This window comes from Ipomoea triloba, chromosome 11 (assembly GCF_003576645.1).
Source record: "Ipomoea triloba cultivar NCNSP0323 chromosome 11, ASM357664v1".
Classification (NCBI taxonomy): Eukaryota; Viridiplantae; Streptophyta; class Magnoliopsida; order Solanales; family Convolvulaceae; genus Ipomoea; species Ipomoea triloba.
Window position 1 is genome coordinate 2,935,938 of NC_044926.1, and position 21,861 is coordinate 2,957,798.

The 21,861-nt window shown below is 36.6% G+C and overlaps 6 protein-coding genes and 1 non-coding gene across 10 annotated transcripts; 5 read left to right on the top strand and 2 right to left on the bottom strand.

The window, feature by feature from the left end:
* Nucleotides 1-971: 971 nt before the first annotated feature.
* On the top strand, nt 972-2,780 carry LOC115995792. The gene is made up of 2 exons (XM_031234936.1): nt 972-1,182; nt 1,317-2,780. The coding sequence occupies exons 1-2, from the start codon at nt 997-999 to the stop codon at nt 2,670-2,672; spliced, it is 1,542 nt and encodes a 513-aa protein (XP_031090796.1). The 5' UTR covers nt 972-996; the 3' UTR covers nt 2,673-2,780.
* A 153-nt stretch (nt 2,781-2,933) lies between these two features.
* LOC115995793 lies at nt 2,934-5,373 on the bottom strand. Of its 2 annotated transcripts, none has more exons than XM_031234938.1 (4): nt 5,168-5,373; nt 4,954-5,024; nt 3,819-3,905; nt 2,934-3,247 (listed from the first exon to the last, which is right to left on the bottom strand). In XM_031234938.1, the coding sequence occupies exons 1-4, from the start codon at nt 5,289-5,291 to the stop codon at nt 3,236-3,238; spliced, it is 294 nt and encodes a 97-aa protein (XP_031090798.1). In that variant the 5' UTR covers nt 5,292-5,373; the 3' UTR covers nt 2,934-3,235. The 2 variants fall into 2 exon arrangements, with proteins under 2 accessions (XP_031090798.1, XP_031090797.1); XM_031234937.1 differs by having other exon boundaries at nt 2,934-3,259; nt 5,168-5,372.
* Nucleotides 5,374-7,619: 2,246 nt separating this feature from the next.
* LOC115997470 (phenolic glucoside malonyltransferase 1-like) lies at nt 7,620-9,318 on the top strand. Its single transcript, XM_031237025.1, has one exon. It carries the CDS (start codon nt 7,651-7,653, stop codon nt 9,052-9,054), a length of 1,404 nt encoding a protein of 467 aa, XP_031092885.1. The 5' UTR covers nt 7,620-7,650; the 3' UTR covers nt 9,055-9,318.
* A 253-nt stretch (nt 9,319-9,571) lies between these two features.
* TRNAY-GUA lies at nt 9,572-9,660 on the top strand. The gene is given in 2 exon segments: nt 9,572-9,608; nt 9,625-9,660. It is a non-coding gene; the product is annotated as a tRNA-Tyr (tRNA).
* A 347-nt stretch (nt 9,661-10,007) lies between these two features.
* On the top strand, nt 10,008-12,177 carry LOC115996210 (F-box/kelch-repeat protein At3g23880-like). 2 transcript variants are annotated; one of them, XM_031235357.1, is made up of 2 exons: nt 10,008-11,283; nt 11,911-12,177. In XM_031235357.1, exon 1 carries the CDS (start codon nt 10,091-10,093, stop codon nt 11,264-11,266), a length of 1,176 nt encoding a protein of 391 aa, XP_031091217.1. In that variant the 5' UTR covers nt 10,008-10,090; the 3' UTR covers nt 11,267-11,283; nt 11,911-12,177. The 2 variants fall into 2 exon arrangements, with proteins under 2 accessions (XP_031091217.1, XP_031091218.1); XM_031235358.1 differs by having other exon boundaries at nt 11,914-12,177.
* A 3,073-nt stretch (nt 12,178-15,250) lies between these two features.
* LOC115996967 (homeobox-leucine zipper protein HOX15-like) lies at nt 15,251-16,274 on the top strand. The gene is made up of 3 exons (XM_031236413.1): nt 15,251-15,622; nt 15,701-15,780; nt 15,995-16,274. The coding sequence occupies exons 1-3, from the start codon at nt 15,251-15,253 to the stop codon at nt 16,272-16,274; spliced, it is 732 nt and encodes a 243-aa protein (XP_031092273.1).
* A 284-nt stretch (nt 16,275-16,558) lies between these two features.
* LOC115997044 (protein LAZ1-like) lies at nt 16,559-21,326 on the bottom strand. 2 transcript variants are annotated; one of them, XM_031236494.1, is made up of 8 exons: nt 20,947-21,322; nt 20,804-20,860; nt 19,064-19,172; nt 18,684-18,868; nt 18,486-18,574; nt 17,947-18,208; nt 17,417-17,668; nt 16,559-17,250 (listed from the first exon to the last, which is right to left on the bottom strand). In XM_031236494.1, exons 1-8 carry the CDS (start codon nt 21,136-21,138, stop codon nt 16,900-16,902), a joined length of 1,497 nt encoding a protein of 498 aa, XP_031092354.1. In that variant the 5' UTR covers nt 21,139-21,322; the 3' UTR covers nt 16,559-16,899. The 2 variants fall into 2 exon arrangements, with proteins under 2 accessions (XP_031092354.1, XP_031092355.1); XM_031236495.1 differs by having other exon boundaries at nt 17,110-17,250; nt 17,413-17,668; nt 20,947-21,326.
* Nucleotides 21,327-21,861: the final 535 nt, after the last annotated feature.

Genomic DNA, 21,861 nt, shown 5'->3' on the forward strand with positions numbered 1-21,861 from the left:
TTAGTGATTTTACGTTCTTTCATAAATTTATGAAAATTTTAAAATTTCATAAAAATAAAATGTTTCAGTATAGCTGTTACATGAATTTATGCATGAAAAGAAGTTTATTCAAATGGCTTATACATTAACAATTTTTTACCATAAATATCACCGCATTATATGAATTCATGCGTCTCGTGTGTGGGCCATGATCGTTGTCGTATGAATTTATGCCCCAAAAAAAAAGAATGAAATTATGGAAAAAAGTTTATTCAAATGAGAATTCATCTTAGCAACTTTTACACGAGTGTCACTATGAATTCACACTTCTGGTATGTGTGGATTATATTGAACTATGGCACATTGTCATATGAATCTATGGCCAAAAATTGAGATCATAAAAAATATTTTATTCAAATTACTTATACCTTAGCAACTAATAACCCAAAAAAAAAAAAATATAGAGAGATCATGACAAAAAGTTGATTCAAATGGCTTAAACCTGAATTCAAGGCTAGACCTCGTTAGTCACGACAGATCACAAGCATCCTTTCGTTGTACTCCTAATTAATGTCTGTTATGGCCAATTTGCAAGAAGATTTGACCGTTCAAATTTACATTGGAAAACAGCCAATTTTAAAAAAAAAAGAAAAACTGGAGAATAAAGTACGGAGTAAATGTTTTGGAGTTGTATTAATTGATCTGAAGATGAAGTAGTTACTGAAAAGAAGTGAAAGTAAAAAGTGGGAAGAGAACGGGCTGCCTGCGATTGCCATTTGCCAATGATTTTGCATGCATTTTGCTAATGTTCATACTACGTGGCAACCACTCATTAAGAATGAAGACAAAAGCGAGGGGGGTGGGGGTGGGGTGGTGGATGGCAGTTCGAAAGCGTATTTCTGATGACACTCAACACGCAAGCTGTGCTGCTACTGCTGTGTATCTGCGTGTATATATATATAGAGAGAGAGAGGGAGAAGAAGGATAGAGACTAGAGAGGGAGAGAGAGAGAGAGAGATGGCGGTGAAAGGCGGACACGGAAATGGCAGCAGGGGAAGATCGTATGGGCTGCTGTTGATGCTGGCTTTTGGAGCTGCCATTTTTGGGGTTATGATTCTTCACAAGCTCAGAGAGAGGCGCATCTACAACCTCCTCGTTCAAGAGAAAGATCATCAGCTCCACTCCCTTCAGCTTCTTTTACAGGTACCGTTACTGTATATGCATGCATAATATATCTCGAAATTTTGAGATCAGATAATTATATATGTATATGTGTATATATATGTCTCTCGAATCTTAACGATTGAAGTGGAACGAGTTTGATCGATGTGTTGCAGAAGGAAAAGGATAATGCGAAAGATGCGAAGCGGCAAGTGGAAGAGACGAAAGCAAAAATGCAGAAGCTTCGAACTAAGAAATTGAATCTGGAAACCGCGATCTTAGAAATGGAGTCCACCATTTCTTCTCTCAGAGAAGAACAGAGAACGATAGCGTCGACGCTGGAGGAGAAGCAGAACGAGATCAAGACGCTGATGGATCGTAACCGCGGCGGGGAGAATCGAGAGAGTGCTAGGTTTTCGGCGATGGAGGAAGCATTGCGGCAGAAGGAAGCTGAAATTGAGGAACTGAAGCAGCGAGTTGAATCGCCGGTTAAGGTGTGGTCAGTCAGCGTCGACGATCCATCAAATCTGCCGATCAATTTGACCGCCAAAGCCGCCGGAAAGTTGAGCAATGCAGACGCCGACGCCGGCTCTAATGAAAACATCAACAACAACAACGGCGGGGAAACTGGAGCACAAACTGAAGTTTCCAGTAAAAAGTATCACAAAAAGGAGGATTCACAAGAAGTTTCTAGTAACACAAGTATGGGGAATACCATTAACAGGAGTGAAGTGAGAACCATTATAGGCGGCGATCAGGCAGGAAACATTGTTAATTCTGAAAGGAATGGAGTTATGAAGCTTGGGAAGGCGTATAGCTCTGAAATCCTAGGGAGAAGAACACGGGGAAAGAGGAGGCGGATAAGCATTACGAACAGAGGTGGTTCTGAGATCAGTCTCATGAAATCTGAAACTGAAGGAGTTGATAGCATGAGAAGTAGGAAACCATTTACAGAATCAATGGAAAGTGAAAGGGATAAGAGAACAGAAGATGGCAGAGAAAGGAGAAATGAATATACTCTTGAAGATCCAAAAGCAGAACTACCCAACAGATTAGATGCTGAAACTGTGAAATCCAACCTGGACAGAAACGACATTGATGCCATAATAGCAGCAAATGAAAAGTCTGCTGCAGATACAGGAGACAAGCACGGCAGAATTGATAATGGCAAGACTGAACAGCAGATGGATGAAGGTCAGGAAATTAAGGTCACAAGCACAGAGTATGAGAAATCTCCAAGCAATCTGCAAAACATGCCTGCAAATTCAACAGTTTATGAAGACAGCAGATTATTGAACAAAACTGAGAATCAGAAATCAGAAGAAAATGGGCAACCTGAGGTAACCAACACAATAAGGGACAACAAGGACACAGAGGATCATGAAGCTTCAAGGATTACTGAAAGGGACCTCAAAGAAGATGATCCTGAGGTTGAGGATGATCAAGAAACAGAAACAGAAATAGACACAGAAGCAGTAACTTCAAGAAATTCAACCTCTGATGCAGAAGAAGATGATGAGACTGAATTTTAGTCTGCTTTCCGAAACACTTCATGTTTTGCCTTATTGTAAGACAATTTCACATTTGTTACTATTACTACTATGACAGTATGAGATGCTATTTATAGCTCATTTCACCAATCTCTTCTTCCTTGCAATTGTAGACAATTTGCAATTGTAGACAATTTGTATTTGCCTCTATAAATCAGCCGACATCTAATATTTGCCACAGACCATAGAGCTCAACAAGGTTCATAGAGAGTATCATACAGTTCTTCATCAAAGATCATTTAGTTGTAAATAAAATATCATTGAGCCATTTTATTAGTAAGGGGTACATTTTGGCTTTAGCAGGCATTGCAGATTGAAATTGAAAAGAATGCCAACTAAACCAATGTTGATGCTATCCATCAAAAAACTTGTGCAATAATCTTCAACATTTAGGGTCCATTAGCTGTCAATTAGCATTGCACATAAATGGGGAAAGATCAAAACAATACACATGGTGTCTGAAACAACTGCATTATTACAGGGAAGTTTCCCAAGCTGTGGCTCGCAAAATTCCGAACTCACTAATGCATCCCAAGATTCTGGCATTAATGAGACGCCTGCACCAAATTCTGTCAAATGAAAAAGATAATTCAAACTCAAAATAGTGAAAGAGAGACAACAGAGTCAGCAGGAATAAGCTCCAAATGCTGATGCATCCGATTTAAAACCTTAAATGTGTAAAATAATTTTAATATTAGGTTAAACTTAAACAAGTGAAATTTTTGAGTCTTCCAGATCCTCTTTGCTAATGCATTATGAACTAAAATCCCTAACTCCCAATCATAGAGGAGAGGAATTAAGGCCATAACCAAGGAAGGCTGACTCATGTTGTCCAAACCCTGCCAAGTCTAGATGACCTCCTTGTATAATTTTGTGCTGAACACAATGTCATCAATGTTTGCCTAACAGATTAGTGAGAGTACTTAAGCTTGTTTGTTACAATATTATTACTCATATACCCTCTAAAAATTTCACATTTCCCCAATTATGAAGTTCAGAACCTTAGTCTACAAGACACCAGCTAAGGCAGATGTATAAAATACTCCGTAATAAAAAAATATATATACATGTTAAAGCAAACCAAATGACAAGATACGGAGATCATAGTTTTTGAAGGAAGAAATGTACCTCTTCCTTATTTTTCTTCCCTCCTGTGAAGAACTTGTATCCACCATAGAAAACCAAACCCCATCCGGACAAAGAGATAAGTACAAACTGCATAGCAATAATCCAGTCAAACATGCAAATTTTACATTTTCTCAAGAGTCAAGATGTACTGAAAGCTCTAACACAAAAGGTGAAACTGAATCATTCAAGGAATAAGATACAAATTTATTCTTGGCAATATTCTTTTGGTGGATTCCCTGAATTTTCTCATTATATTATTGGGGTTGGAGATATCGGTGATTGTATCATTACCACAAATTCAAAACCAATAAATTAGTCCAGTTAACAGAACAAAAACTAGCCACACCCATTCCTAGCCCCCCTGGCTCATGAGAAATGGAAGAAAGAAAAACAAATGCATTTTTCAGATACTTTAATTCAACAAATTTTCTATAATGGCATAGTAAGGTTTTGTAAAACTGCATGACATAACATATGAAAAATCCACTCCACAAAAAAATGCATGGAGATAATGAAATAAACATTGCATAAGCAAATACTCAAAAGAGCACTGCACATAGAAGAATGAACACTACAAATAGAAGTACAGGTTCAAATTCAGAACTACACTTATTTGGTGAAATTTATATCCCCGTTTAGTTTTCCGGAATATCAGAGTAGTTCTAGAGTATCAAATTTCAAGGATGTAATGTGGAAATCATGAGAAGGCAATATTGTAAGTGGAACTTCAAACAACTTAGGCAAACAAAATGTATAGAAGTCCATTATATGTATACGAAATAATAAATATATGTGATTGGCTCAGATGAAAAAAACCATGAAGTTCAAAATTTTTACAAAACAAGTGAGATTTTCAGTTCTTAGCTCAATAGCCAAAAAGCTAAATGCTAACAATGTTTCGGTAACGCCATTATAGTATCAGGCTATCAGCACATAATTTTATGCACTTTCTGTTCCAGAGAGGAAAACTAATTAGAATAATTAACCAAAATTTAATTCCTTTCAGAATTATGACATTGCTCCTCTAAAAATTGCTGCACTAGAATATTTTTCATCTGATTATTTCTGTCACACGTAACAAATTAAAATTGCAACGACTAACATAATGTCTAAGCAGGGACAAAGGAACACTCACATGTTCTTCCTTCCATTTAGACGGACTCGTCGGATCTGACCAAAAATTCACCTTTGGAGGTCCATGGTGATCTGGAATCACCCAAAAGAGTTACTTATATCGAAGCGTATGCTCACGATTTCGTGATCCGTACAGTATCCAAATACGCAAGAAATTATGAACGCATAACCGAGAATTAGATCAAAATGAAATTGAGATTGAGAGAGACGAGTACCAGCAGCACCAGCGAGGCCGCGGCGGGGGACAAACGAAGCAGCTTGAGCTGCTGAACCAGACGTCGGAATTCGATAGAAGGCAGCGGCTCGACGAGCCGTCATCATTGCCAAAGAAGTAGCCATGGCGTCGCGATTGCTCTCTCAGAGACTCGGCGATGGGAACTGTACGGAAAGACGAGATGGAAAATGGGAAATAACCTCTAGATATTGACCACGTAGAAAAATGGGGCTCTACGCAGTTTAAACGACGTCGTTGAAACCCCACTTTACGGATAAATTTATTACTCTGTATATACTAAACTCCCCCATTTTCAAAAAAAAAAAAAAAAAAAAAAAAAAAAAAAACTCCCCACAAATTTAAAAATAGAGAAAATATCATTTTTACTCCATCGACTATAATACATATACTAAGTATTAATTTTTGTCTTTGACTATTAAAATTTTTAAATTAAGTGCATGACTATTCAATTTGTATCACATTTGATCCTTGACTATTAACGTTTTCAAATTAGGTGTATGACTATTCAATTTTTATTATATTTGATCTTGTTGTTAAATTTTTCAGTCAAATTTTTGGTGAAGTCACCGGTGATCGGTTAGTTTATTTAATTTTTATTTTAAAAATTATTTTAATAAGTTTTAAATAAAAAACTTTAAAATAAACAAAAATAAAAAAGAAAACGCCCCTCCCCCCGTCAACCCTCCTCCTTCGTCCCCGTTTACCCGAGACGGAGGAGTTCAGAAGGGTGGGGTCACCGATAATAGCAAGTTCCGTCCTAGTGTGGCCCGGACCCTTGGTAGATGACCCATTGGCCCTTGGTTATAGCTATAACCTCTATTGGATAGTAACCTTCTTGTCCCATCATCCTAGGGCGGGCATAGAAACGGCCGGTTGACGTCTGATAAAGCCGCTTACCTGAACTCCTTCCCCTCGGCCCTTCACCTCTCCTCCCATAGAGTGAGGTTGAGTTTCAGGGTAATTTCCAGTAATACGGGTCGCATTGCGGCATAGACGACGTTGGGTCCTCTCTCGCATCACTTCATCCACCTGCACAGATGCTTAGGCCACTTGACCTTGAATCCCTGCCACCAATTGAGTTAGAGCTGTCGTTGCCTACTGAATGACCTAGGTCGTCGCTTGGAGATCCACAAGCGGTACCTGTGCCCTAAGCTCTTGTTGTTCTCCACCACAATCATTGTTGAGTTGGTCTCAAAGGTCACCCTAGTGGTTGTTGTTGAGCTGGTCCCGAAGGTCGCTCGAATTTGTTGGTTGGGCATCCATGTGAGCACTGCAGTTGTTGTTGATGTTCAGACTAAGGGTTGTTCGTTCTAGATCGTGCTATTTTTCAAGCTTGTCGATGAAATTGAAAGATGCATGTTGTACCCTTGAGTTGATCTCATACTCTCAACGAGAGCACCAATGACGGTAAATATGGTTACCGTAGTATATTTGTGTATAAGTTAGCAGAGACAATCTTATTGTTATAATTTGTGTACAAGAAACAAAGCATGTCCCCCTACTTGTGACAAGATGGTTGGCGCATGCTATTACTAAGGAAAGGGCGCGAGTGCGACTCCTACTAGCAGTAGGCCTGGTTATATCAGGAACCATTTTCATATATTTTTAATGTGTTTTATTTTTTATCTATATCCAACAATATTTATGACTATATTCCTTTTAAGTGATTCAATTTATAATGTGTTTTCTATTTGAATTATTTTATCAAATTAATTTAAGTGATTCAATTTATAATGTGTTTTCTATTTGAATTATTATGTTTCATATTGTTATTAATATTTTTATAAAGTTTTATTGTGTTTTATTTTTTGTGTACATCCAATAATATTTATGACTATATTCCTTTTAAGTGATTATTTTTTAAACTACATCTTTTATGTTTCGCCCCCACCGAAAATTTTTTTTGGGTCCGCCACGGGATGAGACGGTGCTCTTAATATGGCTTCTCATAACCGTTCCACCGGCTCTCGACCATTACTGTTTGACTGTCATCACTGCTTTGATGAGTTAGACCAAGTGTATCGGATTGGAACCATCACCTTTTCCAATTATCCTGTTACTTAGTATATATGAAATCAGTTAGTGTTATTGTGTGGAGGGACATATGCATCTAGCTACTTAGCTAGTAACCTTTGACTTGCCTGCCCTCTGATCTTAAACACCAATAAACAAGCAATATTGGAAGCAGTTGCCGTTTAGGCATCATATCGCGATTGTTGGGGTGTGTGGCGAATTCGCATTCCACGTACGTAAAAAACATGCAGTAGAGATCGAGAGAGATATATCATCTAAAGGAAGTCGTTGGGGGGTCTGAGCGACTATGGCGATATGATGTTACATAGTTTGGAGTCCAAATTCCGCAAACCCTTAATTCGGTCAATATATAAGAGCTAGCTTAGCTAATAGCTAGGCATTCAAATTCACACAAATCATATCATATAACCATCAATTAACCATATATATATGGCTCAATCATCTCCACCCAGTTACGCCGCCGTGCTTGAGCAATGCTCAGTAGCGCCGCCTCCCGGAAAAGTCGCCGCCTTTTCTCTTCCTCTCACATTTTTAGACCTACAATGGCTCCATTCCTCCCCTGCCCATCGCCTTATCTTCTACCAACACCCCATCTCCACAACACACTTCAAAGATACTATCATTCCCCATCTCAAAACTTCCTTCTCCATTGCCCTCCAATATTACCCTCTCCTAGCAGCCAAATTGGCCGTTCCTTCCGACAATTCCACCCCGCCTGAATTTGTATACGGTGACGGTGACGGCGTTTCTCTTGTCTTCGCCGTGTCGGACGATAACGGCCGTTTTGATCGTTTATCGTCGAACCATGCAAGAAACTGTAACGAATTTTATCCCCTTATTCCCACGTTACCGTCAGTTACACGTGGTATGTTTGCCGTCAAAGTGACGCTATTCCCAAACGCCGGAATTTGCGTCGGAATCGCCAGCTACCATGTAGCCGCAGACGATAGTAGTAATTTTGGGTTCATGAAGGCGTGGACTGCGCTTTCTATACTCGCGCACAAATCGTCACCCCTTTCACTTTCCGATGAATATCTGCCGTTTCTGGATAGAACCGCCATTGAAGACTACCCTAAAGGACTCAAAACTGTGGCGTGGAACCAAATGAAGCATATCAAGATTATTAACGATGACGGTGACGGTGACTGTGTTCCCTTCGCTGACGTCACCGGCAAGGCACGTGCCACGTTTATCGTTACGCGAAACGACGTTGAGAAACTGAAAACTCACGTGATCTCGAGCGGGACCAAAAAAACATCCTCGTTCGTGGTGACGTGTGCGTACGTGTGGATCTGTTTGCTGAGGTCACAATGCTTGGGCCCTAGCGTCAACCGTGACGGAGATGATGACGACGACGACGACACCGTGTACTTCGTTTGCGCGGCTGATTGTCGGGCGCGTTTGGACACGCCATTGCCGGCGAAGTACTTCGGGAACTGCGTCGTGCCGTGCATAGCACGCGCGAAGGCCGGGCGGCTTATTGCGGCGGAGGAAGGCCTTGCGGTGGCGGCGGAGGCGATCGGGGACGCCATTAAGTGGCAGTTGCAGGGCGAGGAGGGGGTCCTTAGAGGAGCCGAAAACTGGATGAGTTTCTTCGCTACAGTGAATCATGAACGGATCCTGAGTGTTTCTGGTTCTCCCAGGTTTGACTATTATGAAATGGATTTTGGGTGGGGAAAGCCTAAGAAGACGGAGATTACTTCCATAGATAATTCAGGAGGATTCCAGGTTGGGTGCGCTAAGGAATCCTTGGATATTGAGGTTGGTGTGTCTGTACCTGCGACCAAAATGCATCTTCTCAAGACGCTTTTCGATGAGGGCCTTCAAGCTTGATCGAGTTGGCTTGAATGTTTTAATAAACTCATTTAAAATCCCAGTCTTTATTTTACTCCATGCATGTTCTTGTTTCTTGGCTGATATAATAGCCATTATATTCCTGATCGAAGTTGTTTGGTATGCACTAGAATAACTCAATAATACATTATCATATACTGTATTTTATCCAGTCAATTGATTGTGTTTCATATTTTATAGTAAATATGGAGTATATGTTTATAGCTTTGCTCCATTTCCCACTTAATTTTCCAATGTGATTGTATTCAAACCTTACAATGTGTATTTTTATACTAAAAGCAATAATACATAGTGTGAATACAAACTTTTACCTTTTATCTATTTTGCACTATTACAACCCATATGCAATAAGTTCTTTTTTTCTATATATACCCTTCCATATCATTTGTGTCATTGTTATAATGGAGTGACACATTTATGTATATAATGCTAAATTTCGTCTATTCTCATCAAACTATATTAATATATACTATTGCTCTAGACCAAAAGCCCAATTCCGACCTTAGCTCAGTTGGTAGAGCGGAGGACTGTAGTTGAATTCAAGCTGAAATCCTTAGGTCGCTGGTTCGAATCCGGCAGGTCGGATATCTTTTTACTCTGCGAAGAAAGCGCAAAACTTGCTAAACTAAAACAACAAAACTACGCCGTACCGGGGATCGAACCCGGGTCACCCGCGTGACAGGCGGGAATACTCACCACTATACTACAACGACTTTTGTTTTTTGGATCGAAAATGATTATTCAAAAGTGATAAAGTAAAGGAATCGACAACAAAACAGTTCGCCGTTGCCGGAGATCGAACCCGGATCACCCGGGTGACAGGCGGGAATACTCACCACTATACTACAACGACTTACGGTGTCCGCTGAAACAATCTATTAAAAACCTTCTGAATTAAAAAAAACTCGACGATACATTCTGGGCTTGCTGTCTGCGGGTTATCATCTTCGACTCTAAACGGAAGAGTTAGGGTTTCGTGCTCACAAGTTGCAGAGTCAAATTTCCAAATTGAACAATGTCTGATCACCGCCATTTCCCGGAGGAACTCCAGATCGAAATCCTCAAAAGGCTCCCAGTCAAACCCCTTCTACGCTTCACCGCCGTTTCCAAATCCTGGTACTTCATCATCACCAGCCCCGCCTTCATCTCCGCCCATCGCCGCCACCATAGGAACGGTAACTCCGCCACTAACCTCCTCCTCCGACGTTATGACAAATCCTGCAAAGTGGAAAAATATTCCGTACTCAACGACACTGACCACCAATCACTCACCCTCAGTAATTCCATCGAACTCAGCTTCCCAATTTCATGCGGAATCGGGTATTTTCGTACTGTTGGTTTCTATAATGGCGTAGTTTGTTTATCGGATGATTATTTTAATGATTGGCATACTATAACCCTGTGGAATCCCAGTATTCAGAAGCTTAGGACCTTACCTTCTCCCTCTATCAGGCCAACATACCCATTTAGGTTTGTATTTGGATTCGGTGCTAGTCAACGAAGTGAGAATGATCTTAAGGTGGTGAGAATTGTGTATGAAAGGAAAGGTGTTCATTTGGATAAATGCCGAATCCCGCCTGTGGTCGAGATCTATTCTCTCAGCACTGGGCTGTGGAGAAGGATAGCAGCAACTGGGGTTAACTACTATATGGTCGATTACATTTGGACTCAGGTTTTTGTCAATGGAGCTGTACATTGGATTGGGTACAAATTGCTTGAGGATGAAAGGGTTCAGAGTTTGATAGCAGTTTTCACCATGGCTGATGAGTTGTTTGATGAGATTATGCTCCCAGATGAATTGGCTGCGGAGAACCCATCAAATTTATCTATTATGGTGTTTGAGGAGCTTGTTGCAGTTGTTAAGTATAGTAGAGAGCTACATGGTGGTTCATGTGAATTGTGGATAATGAAAGAGTATGGAGTTGTGGATTCTTGGACTAGGCTGCATACTATAGAATTGGTGGGAGGTATGGAAAAAATTGTTGGCTTTAGGAAAAACGGTGAATTATTGCTATGTACTAACAAAAGTGAGCTGGTTTCTTACTGTCCAAATACTAGAGTCATTAATGATCTTGGCATTCCTGGAAACAGCCGCTCATTTTATGTGGACAAATATTTGGAATCCCTTGTTTTGCTTCAACAGCAAAACCACCTTGTAGATGGGCGATATGAAGAAATCAGAAATCTGTGAATTGAAGACGAGATAGGGTGAGCCAGTTTTTTAAAAACATGAAGGTGTTTTCAGTATATCTAATTTTTTGGAATTTTAATGTCATGTACTAGTGTGGGTTGTGATGTTTAATTTACCTGTGTGCTCCCTTGCGCCAAGGGCAAGGAACTACAACCTGTTGAAAATAATGACACCCTTTCAAAACTAGTTATACAATGTTTTAGAAAATTACATAGGTAGAAAAGGTAGGAGAGTAGAGAAAGTATAGACTACATAAGCATCTAAAATTTCACCAAATTACAGAGTATTGTTATATTTTGTCTGAATCCTGCTAAATTCTACTGGCTGCTTAACTTTTTTCCGATGGCAAAATTTTTTTTAATCCTTTTCTTGCATCTTTTTCTCCTTGGGTTATTCCGGAAAATAATAAGAAAGGCTTAATGGTTTGATAAATTCTATGGCTTAAGCTTTAACATGTTTATAACATTTTTGCTCTTAGGGCATGCCAGTATGGATTTGGACAAATTATCATTAATGTTTTGAGCTGAATTAATTCTGTGCTTGAATTATATCTGGACAAATTATCATTAATGTTTTGAGCTGAATTAATTTAGTGCTTGAATTATATTCTGATTGAGATGAACTGCGTTGCTTTTTATTTATAGCAGGTTAGACTGCACCTGTACACAATGGCAAAGCAATTGCAAAACAAGCCCTTCATAATGCACTTTTTACAACTCTTTTAAATCAAATTGACATACTAAGATGCAGCAATATATTGTATGCTTTATAATTTAGAGATGAATCTTCCTTGCTCACTCAAAGTATTTGGTATTTTGGTTGTGGATGGAAAATGTTAGTGATATTGTCTTCGATATTAAGATTGATTTAGTAATTTGGTGTCAAAATTTAAAATTCTTTTTTTTATTCAATTGATTACATTTTTGAAATGCTTTCAGAAATATATGTTATAGATTTTGATGAGCCAAAAATGTATGTTTAATTTGAAAAATTATATTACCAAATTTATTTGTAAATTGTTTACTCAAAATTATTCTAAGTGTCAAGAAGATCTTATGAGTAGAAAAGTTTTTTCAGAAACAGCAAAGTTCTTAAAAGATTTAGAGAAGCAACAAATATTTTGGAAGATTTCATATAAATTAATAAGGAGAGTTTTTAAAAATTAATGAGGAGAAAGGAAAATAATTTTCAGAAAAAATTAATAAGGAGAAGATTAAAAATTAATGAGGAGAAGGAAAATAATTTTCAGAAAAAATTAATAAGGAGAAGAGTTTTCAAAAATTGTTAAAGAGGAGTTTTTGAAATGTCAATGAGCAGAAGAAATTTTTTGAATTTACTCAGGAGTTTAGATTTTTTAAATTAACTCTAGAGCAAAGAAATTTTTAGAAACTAGTGCATCAGATCAAGCTACTACAACAGTCAAAATTACATATAAGATTGACAACTATCGAGAATTAGGCTATGTTTGACAAACCTAGCTGAAAAGGTAGCTGAAAGCTGAAAAGTAGCTGAAAACTGAAAAGCTATAAGCTCGAAGCTGAAATCTGAAGAGTTGTTAAACTAGCTGTTATGCTTAAAAGTGTTTGGTAAATTAGTTTTTTGATAAGCTGATAAATGTAAAAAGACTAAAAAGGACATCTTCATACAATTTAAATAGTTTTCAATTTAAATAGGTTTGTTTATATATTAAAATATAAAATAGTGAAATCAATATATTTTAATAAAATATAAAGTAAGAAATATATTTGAAAACATATAAAGTAAAACAAAATATTTATAATTTATAAGAAATTCGTCAAATTGAAATTATAACCAAACATATTGAAGAGAAAAAGTAAAAAAGGTTTAGCCAAAAAAGTTTTAATTGGGAAGGGTAAATGATGTCATTTCTTTAAAATAATAAGGTTAAAGATGGAAAAAAACTTAGGAAGCTACTAGCTTATTTTGAAAAAGGTAGCGTTCAAAAATAAGCTCTTATTTTAAGTTATTAGCTTATTTTTAGAACATTACCAAACAGAGCTTATAGCTTATTAGTAGCTTAAAATAAGCTATAAGCTCCTAAATAAGCTCTGTCAAACAGAGCCTTAAAAATCAAAACTATCTTACAGAATCAGATAGATTTGATTAACTATATAAGGGCATGAAGACTTAAAAAAGAAAAAAAGAATGTGAACAAGAAATAAGAAGTATACGAAGCAATACAACAAGAAAATACGTGAGAGCAATCATATATGATGATCTTCAAGTTCTGATAAAATCATTCATCATAGAAAATATCCAATAGAAAAGAGATTAATCTTTCTTAAAGTCTCAAAGAGTTGGAGAGAAAAATTATTTTTCTTGTATTTCAGATATCTACCAGGTTAGATAGAAGATCGAGTAACAAGAAGAGCTTGTGAAAATCTGGTGAAGTGCAAGCTTGGTATAAAAACACTCAGAGTTGTAAAAGTGCTGAGTAGATAAATTAGCTCTTGATTTATTTTTATTTTTTTTGAAAACAATTAGCTCTTGATTATTCAGTATTGTATATGGGTGATTGACATAGTGAATTCCTCCTGAAGATATGAGGATAGTGGATTAGAAAGATTATATAGACCTTCAAACCACTATAAATATTTTGTCTCACTACTTTATTTAACTCTTTTACGTATTGCATGCTTCTTATAATCACAATCATCTAAGTTTCTAAGCATTATTATACTTTACATACGTTTATTCCACAACGTACAATTTAAGTTTTAGATTATTTTATAAGACTAAGCATTGAATAATCTTCATATTTATTCCTCTTATCTAGCTTTCTAAGAGCTAGATCTGAAAAAAAATTGAAAAATCTATTCATCCCTTTCTAGACTTTTCACCTCTTTATCGTGACCAACAATTTTTCCATTAAATGATTAAACACTATTTGTTAATAAAAAATTAATTATTTTAATATATATCTTAATTAATTAATTTTTTTTGAGCACAAGTAGCTATGGTGTAATAATATTAAAATAATTAGAAAAAAATAGGATTAAAATTGTACGAATGACATAAAAGATAAATGTTTAAAATTTGTTGACCAATGAGTCTGAGTATTATTATGCTATAACATTATTATTTTTTGGTAATGTCCGAATATTAGTATATTTATTTATACCAATTTTTTCTTTTTGTAGTGAGAGAAATCTGCAATCTCTACTATAATATGTCAATATGTGCATTGGCTAAATTTCACTGATATGTAATAGCCATCAAATTACACATAAGAGGTAAATATACTATAAACTTTTTGAGACGAATTCGACTGAGATGGTGTTGGCAATAATTGAACTCGATACTAAGAAAAGAAACGAACACGAATTACACAATGTGACCACACCAATATTTCCAAATTATAGTATCCACTTTTGGTTCAATTAAAAAGAAAGAAAAAACCCTGAAAAGTCAGGATCAAAGTTTGATTTTTGTTAATGGGTAATTAATACTTGTGTGAGACCGTGTCTCAATTCGTGAGACATGTCGGAACTTTGATTAATGGGTCAAATTTTTGACATAATTAATCAAAGATCCGACATGTCTCACGAATTGAGACCCATGAGACGGTTTCACACAAATTTTTACCATTATTAAATGTTAATACCTTCTCAGTCAAGTTTGGTTTACCAAGTGGGGTTTCTCTTGTGACTAAAAAAACATTATACCATTCATTCTCTTTCTCCCAGAGGATTCCTGTTTCCATTATAAGTGAGTGTTTTAATAACTGATTCATTGATGATGAATTATGATAATCCTCTCAGGTTGACAGTTTTAAGAGAGCAACACAAAAAAACATAGCCACAGGTAAAAGATGTGAAGAACCAAAGAAAAGCAGTCAAAAGCCTTAATTGGTTTCTTGATTGCACCCAAGTCTTACTCATAACTGATGCCATAATTGCATATTATCTCACTTTGTAACTTTTCCCAGACTCTCACTAATAAATACCCACACCTTTCCTGCAAATGCACATCACCATTGCTAAAACCTGCACCCATATAATGCTCTTCATCCTTCCAGCCATGGCAGAAGATGACCAAAAGCTTGATCTCAGGCTGGGATTGGGTCACTGCACTCTGCCAAAGGAGGATAATAACTCACCAAAGAAAACAAGTGGTTTTGGTGTTTCTTTGGATCTCTCCCTTCCATCACACTCAAATGACCAGAGTGGTGACATTATTGAGAGCTCCAAAACCTATGAGGTTGAGGGAATGGAATCCCAGAATTCTTACAGCACCAAAAGCCATACTGGGCTTATGAGGAAGAAGTTGAGGTTAAATAAAGAACAGTCAGCATTGCTTGAAGAATGTTTCAAACACCATACCACCCTTACCATGGTATTAATGGGTTCATTACCTTTAATTTCCTTCCATAGTTTCTTGTTTTGTTTCTTCTAAAAACATACATAATTGTAGGGTCGAAAACATGAACTTGCAACAAAGTTGAATCTCAGGCCAAGACAAGTGGAAGTTTGGTTTCAGAACAGGAGAGCAAGGTGATTCATTCATTCTCTTTGCTTCATATCTTTTTTTTTTTCTTTTTCTTTTGATCACGAGGAAACCCTCGCCACCATTTCGAGAGTATGCATTGAATAAATTCTATCTTGTAATCCTAACCAGATCTTTGGTTACAAAGCCAGAAACCTAACCAACTTAACTGGAATTGCATGATCTTATTTCCAGAGAGTTTAATTACATCTTCATTTACAGGACTAAACTGAAGCAAACTGAGGTGGATTGCAACCTCTTGAAGAAGTACTGCGAGAGTCTGAATTACGAATACTGCCGGCTGAAAAGAGAGTTGCATGAGCTACGATCGTCGTTAAAAGTCGACCGGCCGCCGCCATTTTCCGATCAGCTTCCTAAGGCTAAGACTACTGCGACTTGTCCATCGTGTGAAAAGACGATCGGACTCTCAGGTGCCGGCAGCGACCACAAGGATGAAACTGAATTGGTGGATACAGTTTTGGAACTTAAAACTGATCCATAAAATAATCTAACAAAATATAATTCTATACTTTTTAACTTATGCATATTCATGCAATTGAAATTGAGTATCTTAATCATACATATTCACTTGAATACATGTTACATCCGTAATATACTTATTCATATCTATATATTCACCCAAACTCGAAACTTTAGTTCAACCAGGCTCGAGAATTTATATATTAACTAAATACTTATTCAGATCTATATATTCACACAAAGCTCAAACAACTCGAAACTTTAGTTGGACCAAGCTCTAAAGTTTGCCGTGTTCAGACTTGACTCTTCTCGATAACACCTCTGTGAAATTATTAAGATTTTAATATTACGCACAATAATAGAATTACAAGCCATTTTGTTAGGCCGTTATGTGTGTGTGTTACAACAATTATACACAGGTAGGTCTATATTCAAACACAAACACTTTGATCATCCAAGGAGATGATGGCACAGCCTCTGGACAAAAGCTTTAAGTTGAGCAGAAAGCAACATTATATTGCAGTGATCTGTTGTTGGGGTAGAAGTGAATTGAAAGTCTGGTCTCATCAGCCCAACTTGATGCCAAGATGTTTTAGCTATTCTCCTCAATCTTCCTTCTTTTGGATGGTCAGGATTCTTCTTCCTACCTAGTCTTTGGTAACCCACCTGCGGCCGCGTATTTGGAAACCACCAGAAGTACAATCGCTGCTGCTTTCGCCACCGCTTTCGCTTGTGTATCCTGTTTTCCGACGTTGTTTCTTTTTCCTAGAGGGTGTCCCGCTGTCACTGAAGCTTCCGTTTAAAAGAGGGTCGTCTATTCCACGTATAACCCTCTGGGTTTGGGATGATGTCGCCATGGAACTATCATCCTTGGCTCTCTTGTTTTTGGCGTGCTTCATGTTTTGAGAGATTTTATGCAGTTTCTGATTGAACTTTGTGAATCCCTTCTCCATAGGCTCCACGGCTTGATTTACAGTGAACTTCACATCATTCACAATCTGGAGACAAAGGCGTCTCATTAATAAGCATACACATCGATCAAGTGACTCTTAAGCGGGATTAAAATGTTAATAAGAAAAGTTAACTAGGTCAGCACTCAGTATACCTGCCTTCCTATCAAAAGAGGCTCGCGAAGAAATTCACAAGAGAAGAGGACATACTTACATATTCACCAGCACCAATAAAAACATCCCGAGCACTCTCTCTGATTGCTGTTTTGTTAGAATCATCAATACCGGGATGGGGAAGACGCAGTTTAGTTGGACGCTCGCTGTCTCTAAGCTCCTCGGGATCTATTGGGCAGTCAGCAGATAGGTAGTCCCCTAGTACTGATACAGCACCAGCAAAGCGCTCACCCATCAACTCGTATGGTTTTGCAGGAAAAACATACATGTGTACCACAGAAGCGATGCCCATCTGCGCTGGACAATTGCACAGGCATGTCAAACTTATATTTTATGGTGATTAAGAAACAACCCTTGCACTACAGAAATTAGATGAACCTGATTATTGAGGAAACATTAGCTAATCTTCCATAAAAATGTGGAGTTCCCAATACGGAGTAAACAAAATGTAAATAAAAACTGAGAATTACCCAAGAATAATTGGTATATGTAAAAACACCAACATAGTTAATGAACATCCGAAAATATATATGTACACACACACAGATGTCCAGCTCTAAGAAAAATTACCTCAATACAAATAATAAAGTCCTGAATGCTTGATTCAAACTGCAATGCTTGAGCAATTGGGCTTTTGAAGATACCAAGACTACAAAAAAGGGCAATAGCCACACCTTGCCACCAAGTCAAAAACACGATTGACTTGAATGTCAAAAATTTGTACAGTGGATTGATATGAGACAACTCATTCTTTGTAATGGTATAGAATTGAACCAAGCAATACAATGCCCATGACTGAGTGAAATTTAAAACCACAGCCAAGTAAGGGTACCTAGAAAGAAAAGAGAAAGGTGAAGTAACAAATACATATAGATATAGTGTATTTCTCAGAAACTATGTATGCTAAAGTCTCAAATCAGTGAGATGATAATGAATCTGAAAAAATCATACACAAATCCACTCTTAAAGCTAACGAATAACACAAGCAAATAGATACTGAAAATATTTCTCTGAATTTGTGTAAAAAGAATAAGGTGTTTATAACAAAATATTGCAGTAATTGCGACTTTCGAGGCAGTATCTATTAAGTAAGAATAAGTTTTCCATACCCACAGTTCCATTTGAATTCTCCTTCACAATAGACATTGAAAGCTTGAAGAATTACTGCTGCAATAGCAGTGAATGCTTTTATTATCATCTGCCAACAAAAATTCACATGTTCTCCATAATTTACACCATTCAAAAAATAAAAATTGACAGCTTACAATGGCATCATATCAAAGTTGTTGGTCAAAGTGCACACTTACATATTGAACAATCCCAAACTTTATAACTTCATAAACCCCTCGGTCCAGTTTCCATGGCTTTAAAATGTAATTCATCGGAAAAGGATGGTTTATAATTCCCCTCTCATGACCATCTTCTAGTAGTGGTACCTTTGAACCTATGCGTCCTTCCCTCTCCATAAATTCTAGTGTTCTCTCTTCCCCACCTTTTGCAGAATACATATATTGAGAAATTAAAAGAGAGTTTTTGGAAGCATGAATAAAGAAACTTTTAGGAAATCCTAAAATAAAAAAAGAAGGAAATGAATATATGAAGCTTGACAATTTCTACTTTGCTCAACCAATATGGCAGTTGTGAAAAAGTAAATAAAAACTTACAAAAGACAATGTAAAAGCAATACCTAAACAGGCAACAAGATATCTTCCAAAGCAGTACATAGCAAAGGACTCATATCCATCACGTAATATCTCGATGTAGACACTGATTGATGGATTCAGCAGGGACACAAACTGAATGAGAAATCCACAGTAGCATACAGATTAATGAATGTTACAGATTCTTCGAAAGAGGATAATATGCACACTTCTAAGTTCTAACTAGTTCTTCAACTAAATTTGCACCATAATCAATCCATGCAGGGAAGAAATTTTCAACAGAATAGTATAACAAAACAAAATTATATTATACAACATCATTTTGTACAAGGACAACCAAACCATGTGAATTGATATGCTGAATCCTAGATAAGATAGAATTTCAGGAAAGGAAGAAAGCATAAGCAAAAAGAGAGAGGATACCAGGAGTAGAACAAAAATAATAAAATAAACTAAACAGACACCCCAAACAAATGAAGCAAAAAATGGCTTCCTGAGATCATTTCCAGCAGCCAAAAGCTAAACTAGTCCTGTCAACATAATGCTTTTCCAACTTCCAAGCATTACTGGCCATGCAGGGCTTCAAAACATAAAGTTTTAATCCTATTCTTCTCAGAAAGTACAGTTTGGCATTTGAACTCTATTTACATTAGAACTGACAACTATGCCAAATGCATCAGATTATTGAAATTGAAGGTTGCTATCCTTGTGATAAGCATGGTAGATATGCAAGTCAATACCAAGTCAATTTTAGTCCAGAACCGGAGGAATTTTCAGCCGCAACCAGGGGCAGATCCAGAAATTTTTGAAATGGGGCAATGTATGTACTACTATACTAAAAAATAGAAATGTAACTGTAAGAGGTAAAATTTAGTTAAAAATTAGTCTTAATACATGTTTTTAGTGAAAATAAAATTAGGGTTTCAAAATTTTGACTCAAGTAAAGATGTCACTTAAGAATAAAATTGGCTTTTTCTTTAAAGAAAAAAAAAACAGCTCATATTAGTTCATGATGGATTCATGGGTGTAACATTCAATTTGGAGCAATAACAAAGTTGTTTCCCACTGTTTCTCCCTTTTTATGTATCACATCCCTTTAGATATTACTACATATTAGATATCTTTTCGCTTGAAAATTAGTATCTTAAACAAGCATGGTTAACTTATTCCATTTATTGGTTCTTTTTTGTTCCCTTCTTTTTCTATCTCAATCAAAAAGGAAAGCACATGCATGCAGTTCTCGACATCTTTCAGTTTATTTGACACTATTAACTGAAGTACTTATTATTATTGGCTAAAGTTGAGAACCAAAATAAATATGCAGATCTAAACATGCTTGAATCAACTTTAAAACAATTTCTGGGCAACAAAACCCACAAATTTATAAATTTTTTTAACTGACATCATCTTTGAACAAAAGCCAGTCCACTAGGGAAGAGCTTGGCCAGAACTAAAATAACCCATTTATCAGCCAATCACAGGTAACCATGCTTTTCCTTGTGTTGGCATTCAAACCTTCTAAAAACACCTCAAGTTTTGCCAACATATTAGACAAACATTAGGAAATAGGAATCCAATCTCCACATCAGTATCAATATATCATCATTTTCCACAATCCACTAATCCTTCTAACATATGCTTCTTTAAGGGCTATGCAATTTGAAAAGCTCATCATAGAGCCAAAAACACATAAACATTGAAATGAATTTACATTTGAATAAATAAATAAACAAACAAAATCCCATTTCGAGTCAAACTAAACTCACAGATTCAATAGCATAGCACGGCACCATCAATATTACTCCAATCAAAAACTTTTGCTCCTGCCAACATAATCCAAACACAATTACAACACAATCACTTCTAAAGGAAAAAAACATACAAAAACACAGACAATTGACTTATTGACCTCGGGGTTCTTGTAAGCAGAGAGGTGCTCGAGCAGGAGGTAAATAGACAGGGCGAGAGAGAGAAGAGTGAAGAATCCTCCGATCAGAGTTGCCCATATAGGAGTCGAGTAGCTGCTTAGCAAGCTCTGCCCGACCCAATCGGAAGCCCAGTGCTCGAATGACGATGATAACAGTGAGGTCATCCACCGCATCAGTGAAGAATTGGGGATCGTTTGCTACGGGTTTTAGGGCTTCGATTATGATCAGCTGAGTTCATAGGAGTTCGAAACTTTGAATTCTGCTCCGATAACTTTCGCAAAACAAAAATTTGAAAAAAAAAAGAAAAAGAAAATGTTGGGGAAGTTCAGACGACGACGGAACTGACAGGGCGATAGATTTCGTCTTGGACAGTCAAAATGTTTGTTCAACTTTTTTTCCATTTTTCGTGATTATCTACTCTATTTCAAAAATAAATAAAATTATATATTACAGAATAATTACTACAAGAAACCTTTTTTATAATGTTGTCGTGAAAAGATCACCATCTTTTTTTGTGACGAAGAATCACAATTATTATGTAAGAATGCGCGCTTGTTAAATTTTACTTTATATAATAGTTTACAACTTATAGTAAATTGTATTAAAAATATTTGTGTAATTGTATAACATGCTTGATTGATAAAATGTTAACAATAATTAAATTTGTAATTTTTTGACAAAAATTATTATTTATTATATAGTATGATAACAACTCTGTTAGTTTATCATTTCAAATGGTGGTCATACGATCAAACCTTGGAGCATTGATTTTGTGAGCAAAAAAATTTTGTTGAAATATAAATAGATATTACATTATAAGTGAGGATTATATTATATAATGATAATGTCCAACTTCTATTACAATAATGATCAAAATAACTTATAACAAATATTAC

Excerpts from the sequence above, each read along its gene's own strand:
- LOC115995793 (XM_031234937.1), bottom strand. The coding sequence starts at position 5,291 with ATGGCTACTTCTTTGGCAATGATGACGGCTCGTCGAGCCGCTGCCTTC. Across the intron at positions 5,025-5,167 it reads CGGCCTCGCTGGTGCTGCTG|ATCACCATGGACCTCCAAAG; the intron begins GTACTCGTCTCT and ends GGGTGATTCCAG. Across the intron at positions 3,260-3,818 it reads GGAAGAAAAATAAGGAAGAG|AATTTGGTGCAGGCGTCTCA; the intron begins GTACATTTCTTC and ends TTCATTTGACAG.
- LOC115996210 (XM_031235357.1), top strand. The coding sequence starts at position 10,091 with ATGTCTGATCACCGCCATTTCCCGGAGGAACTCCAGATCGAAATCCTC.
- LOC115995792 (XM_031234936.1), top strand. The coding sequence starts at position 997 with ATGGCGGTGAAAGGCGGACACGGAAATGGCAGCAGGGGAAGATCGTAT. Across the intron at positions 1,183-1,316 it reads CCCTTCAGCTTCTTTTACAG|AAGGAAAAGGATAATGCGAA; the intron begins GTACCGTTACTG and ends GATGTGTTGCAG.
- LOC115997044 (XM_031236494.1), bottom strand. The coding sequence starts at position 21,138 with ATGCGGTGGATGACCTCACTGTTATCATCGTCATTCGAGCACTGGGCT. Across the intron at positions 18,209-18,485 it reads GAATTCAAATGGAACTGTGG|GTACCCTTACTTGGCTGTGG; the intron begins GTATGGAAAACT and ends TTTTCTTTCTAG. Across the intron at positions 17,669-17,946 it reads ACTTTATTATTTGTATTGAG|ATGGGCATCGCTTCTGTGGT; the intron begins GTAATTTTTCTT and ends TGTCCAGCGCAG.
- LOC115997470 (XM_031237025.1), top strand. The coding sequence starts at position 7,651 with ATGGCTCAATCATCTCCACCCAGTTACGCCGCCGTGCTTGAGCAATGC.
- LOC115996967 (XM_031236413.1), top strand. The coding sequence starts at position 15,251 with ATGCACATCACCATTGCTAAAACCTGCACCCATATAATGCTCTTCATC. Across the intron at positions 15,623-15,700 it reads ACCATACCACCCTTACCATG|GGTCGAAAACATGAACTTGC; the intron begins GTATTAATGGGT and ends ACATAATTGTAG. Across the intron at positions 15,781-15,994 it reads TTTCAGAACAGGAGAGCAAG|GACTAAACTGAAGCAAACTG; the intron begins GTGATTCATTCA and ends CTTCATTTACAG.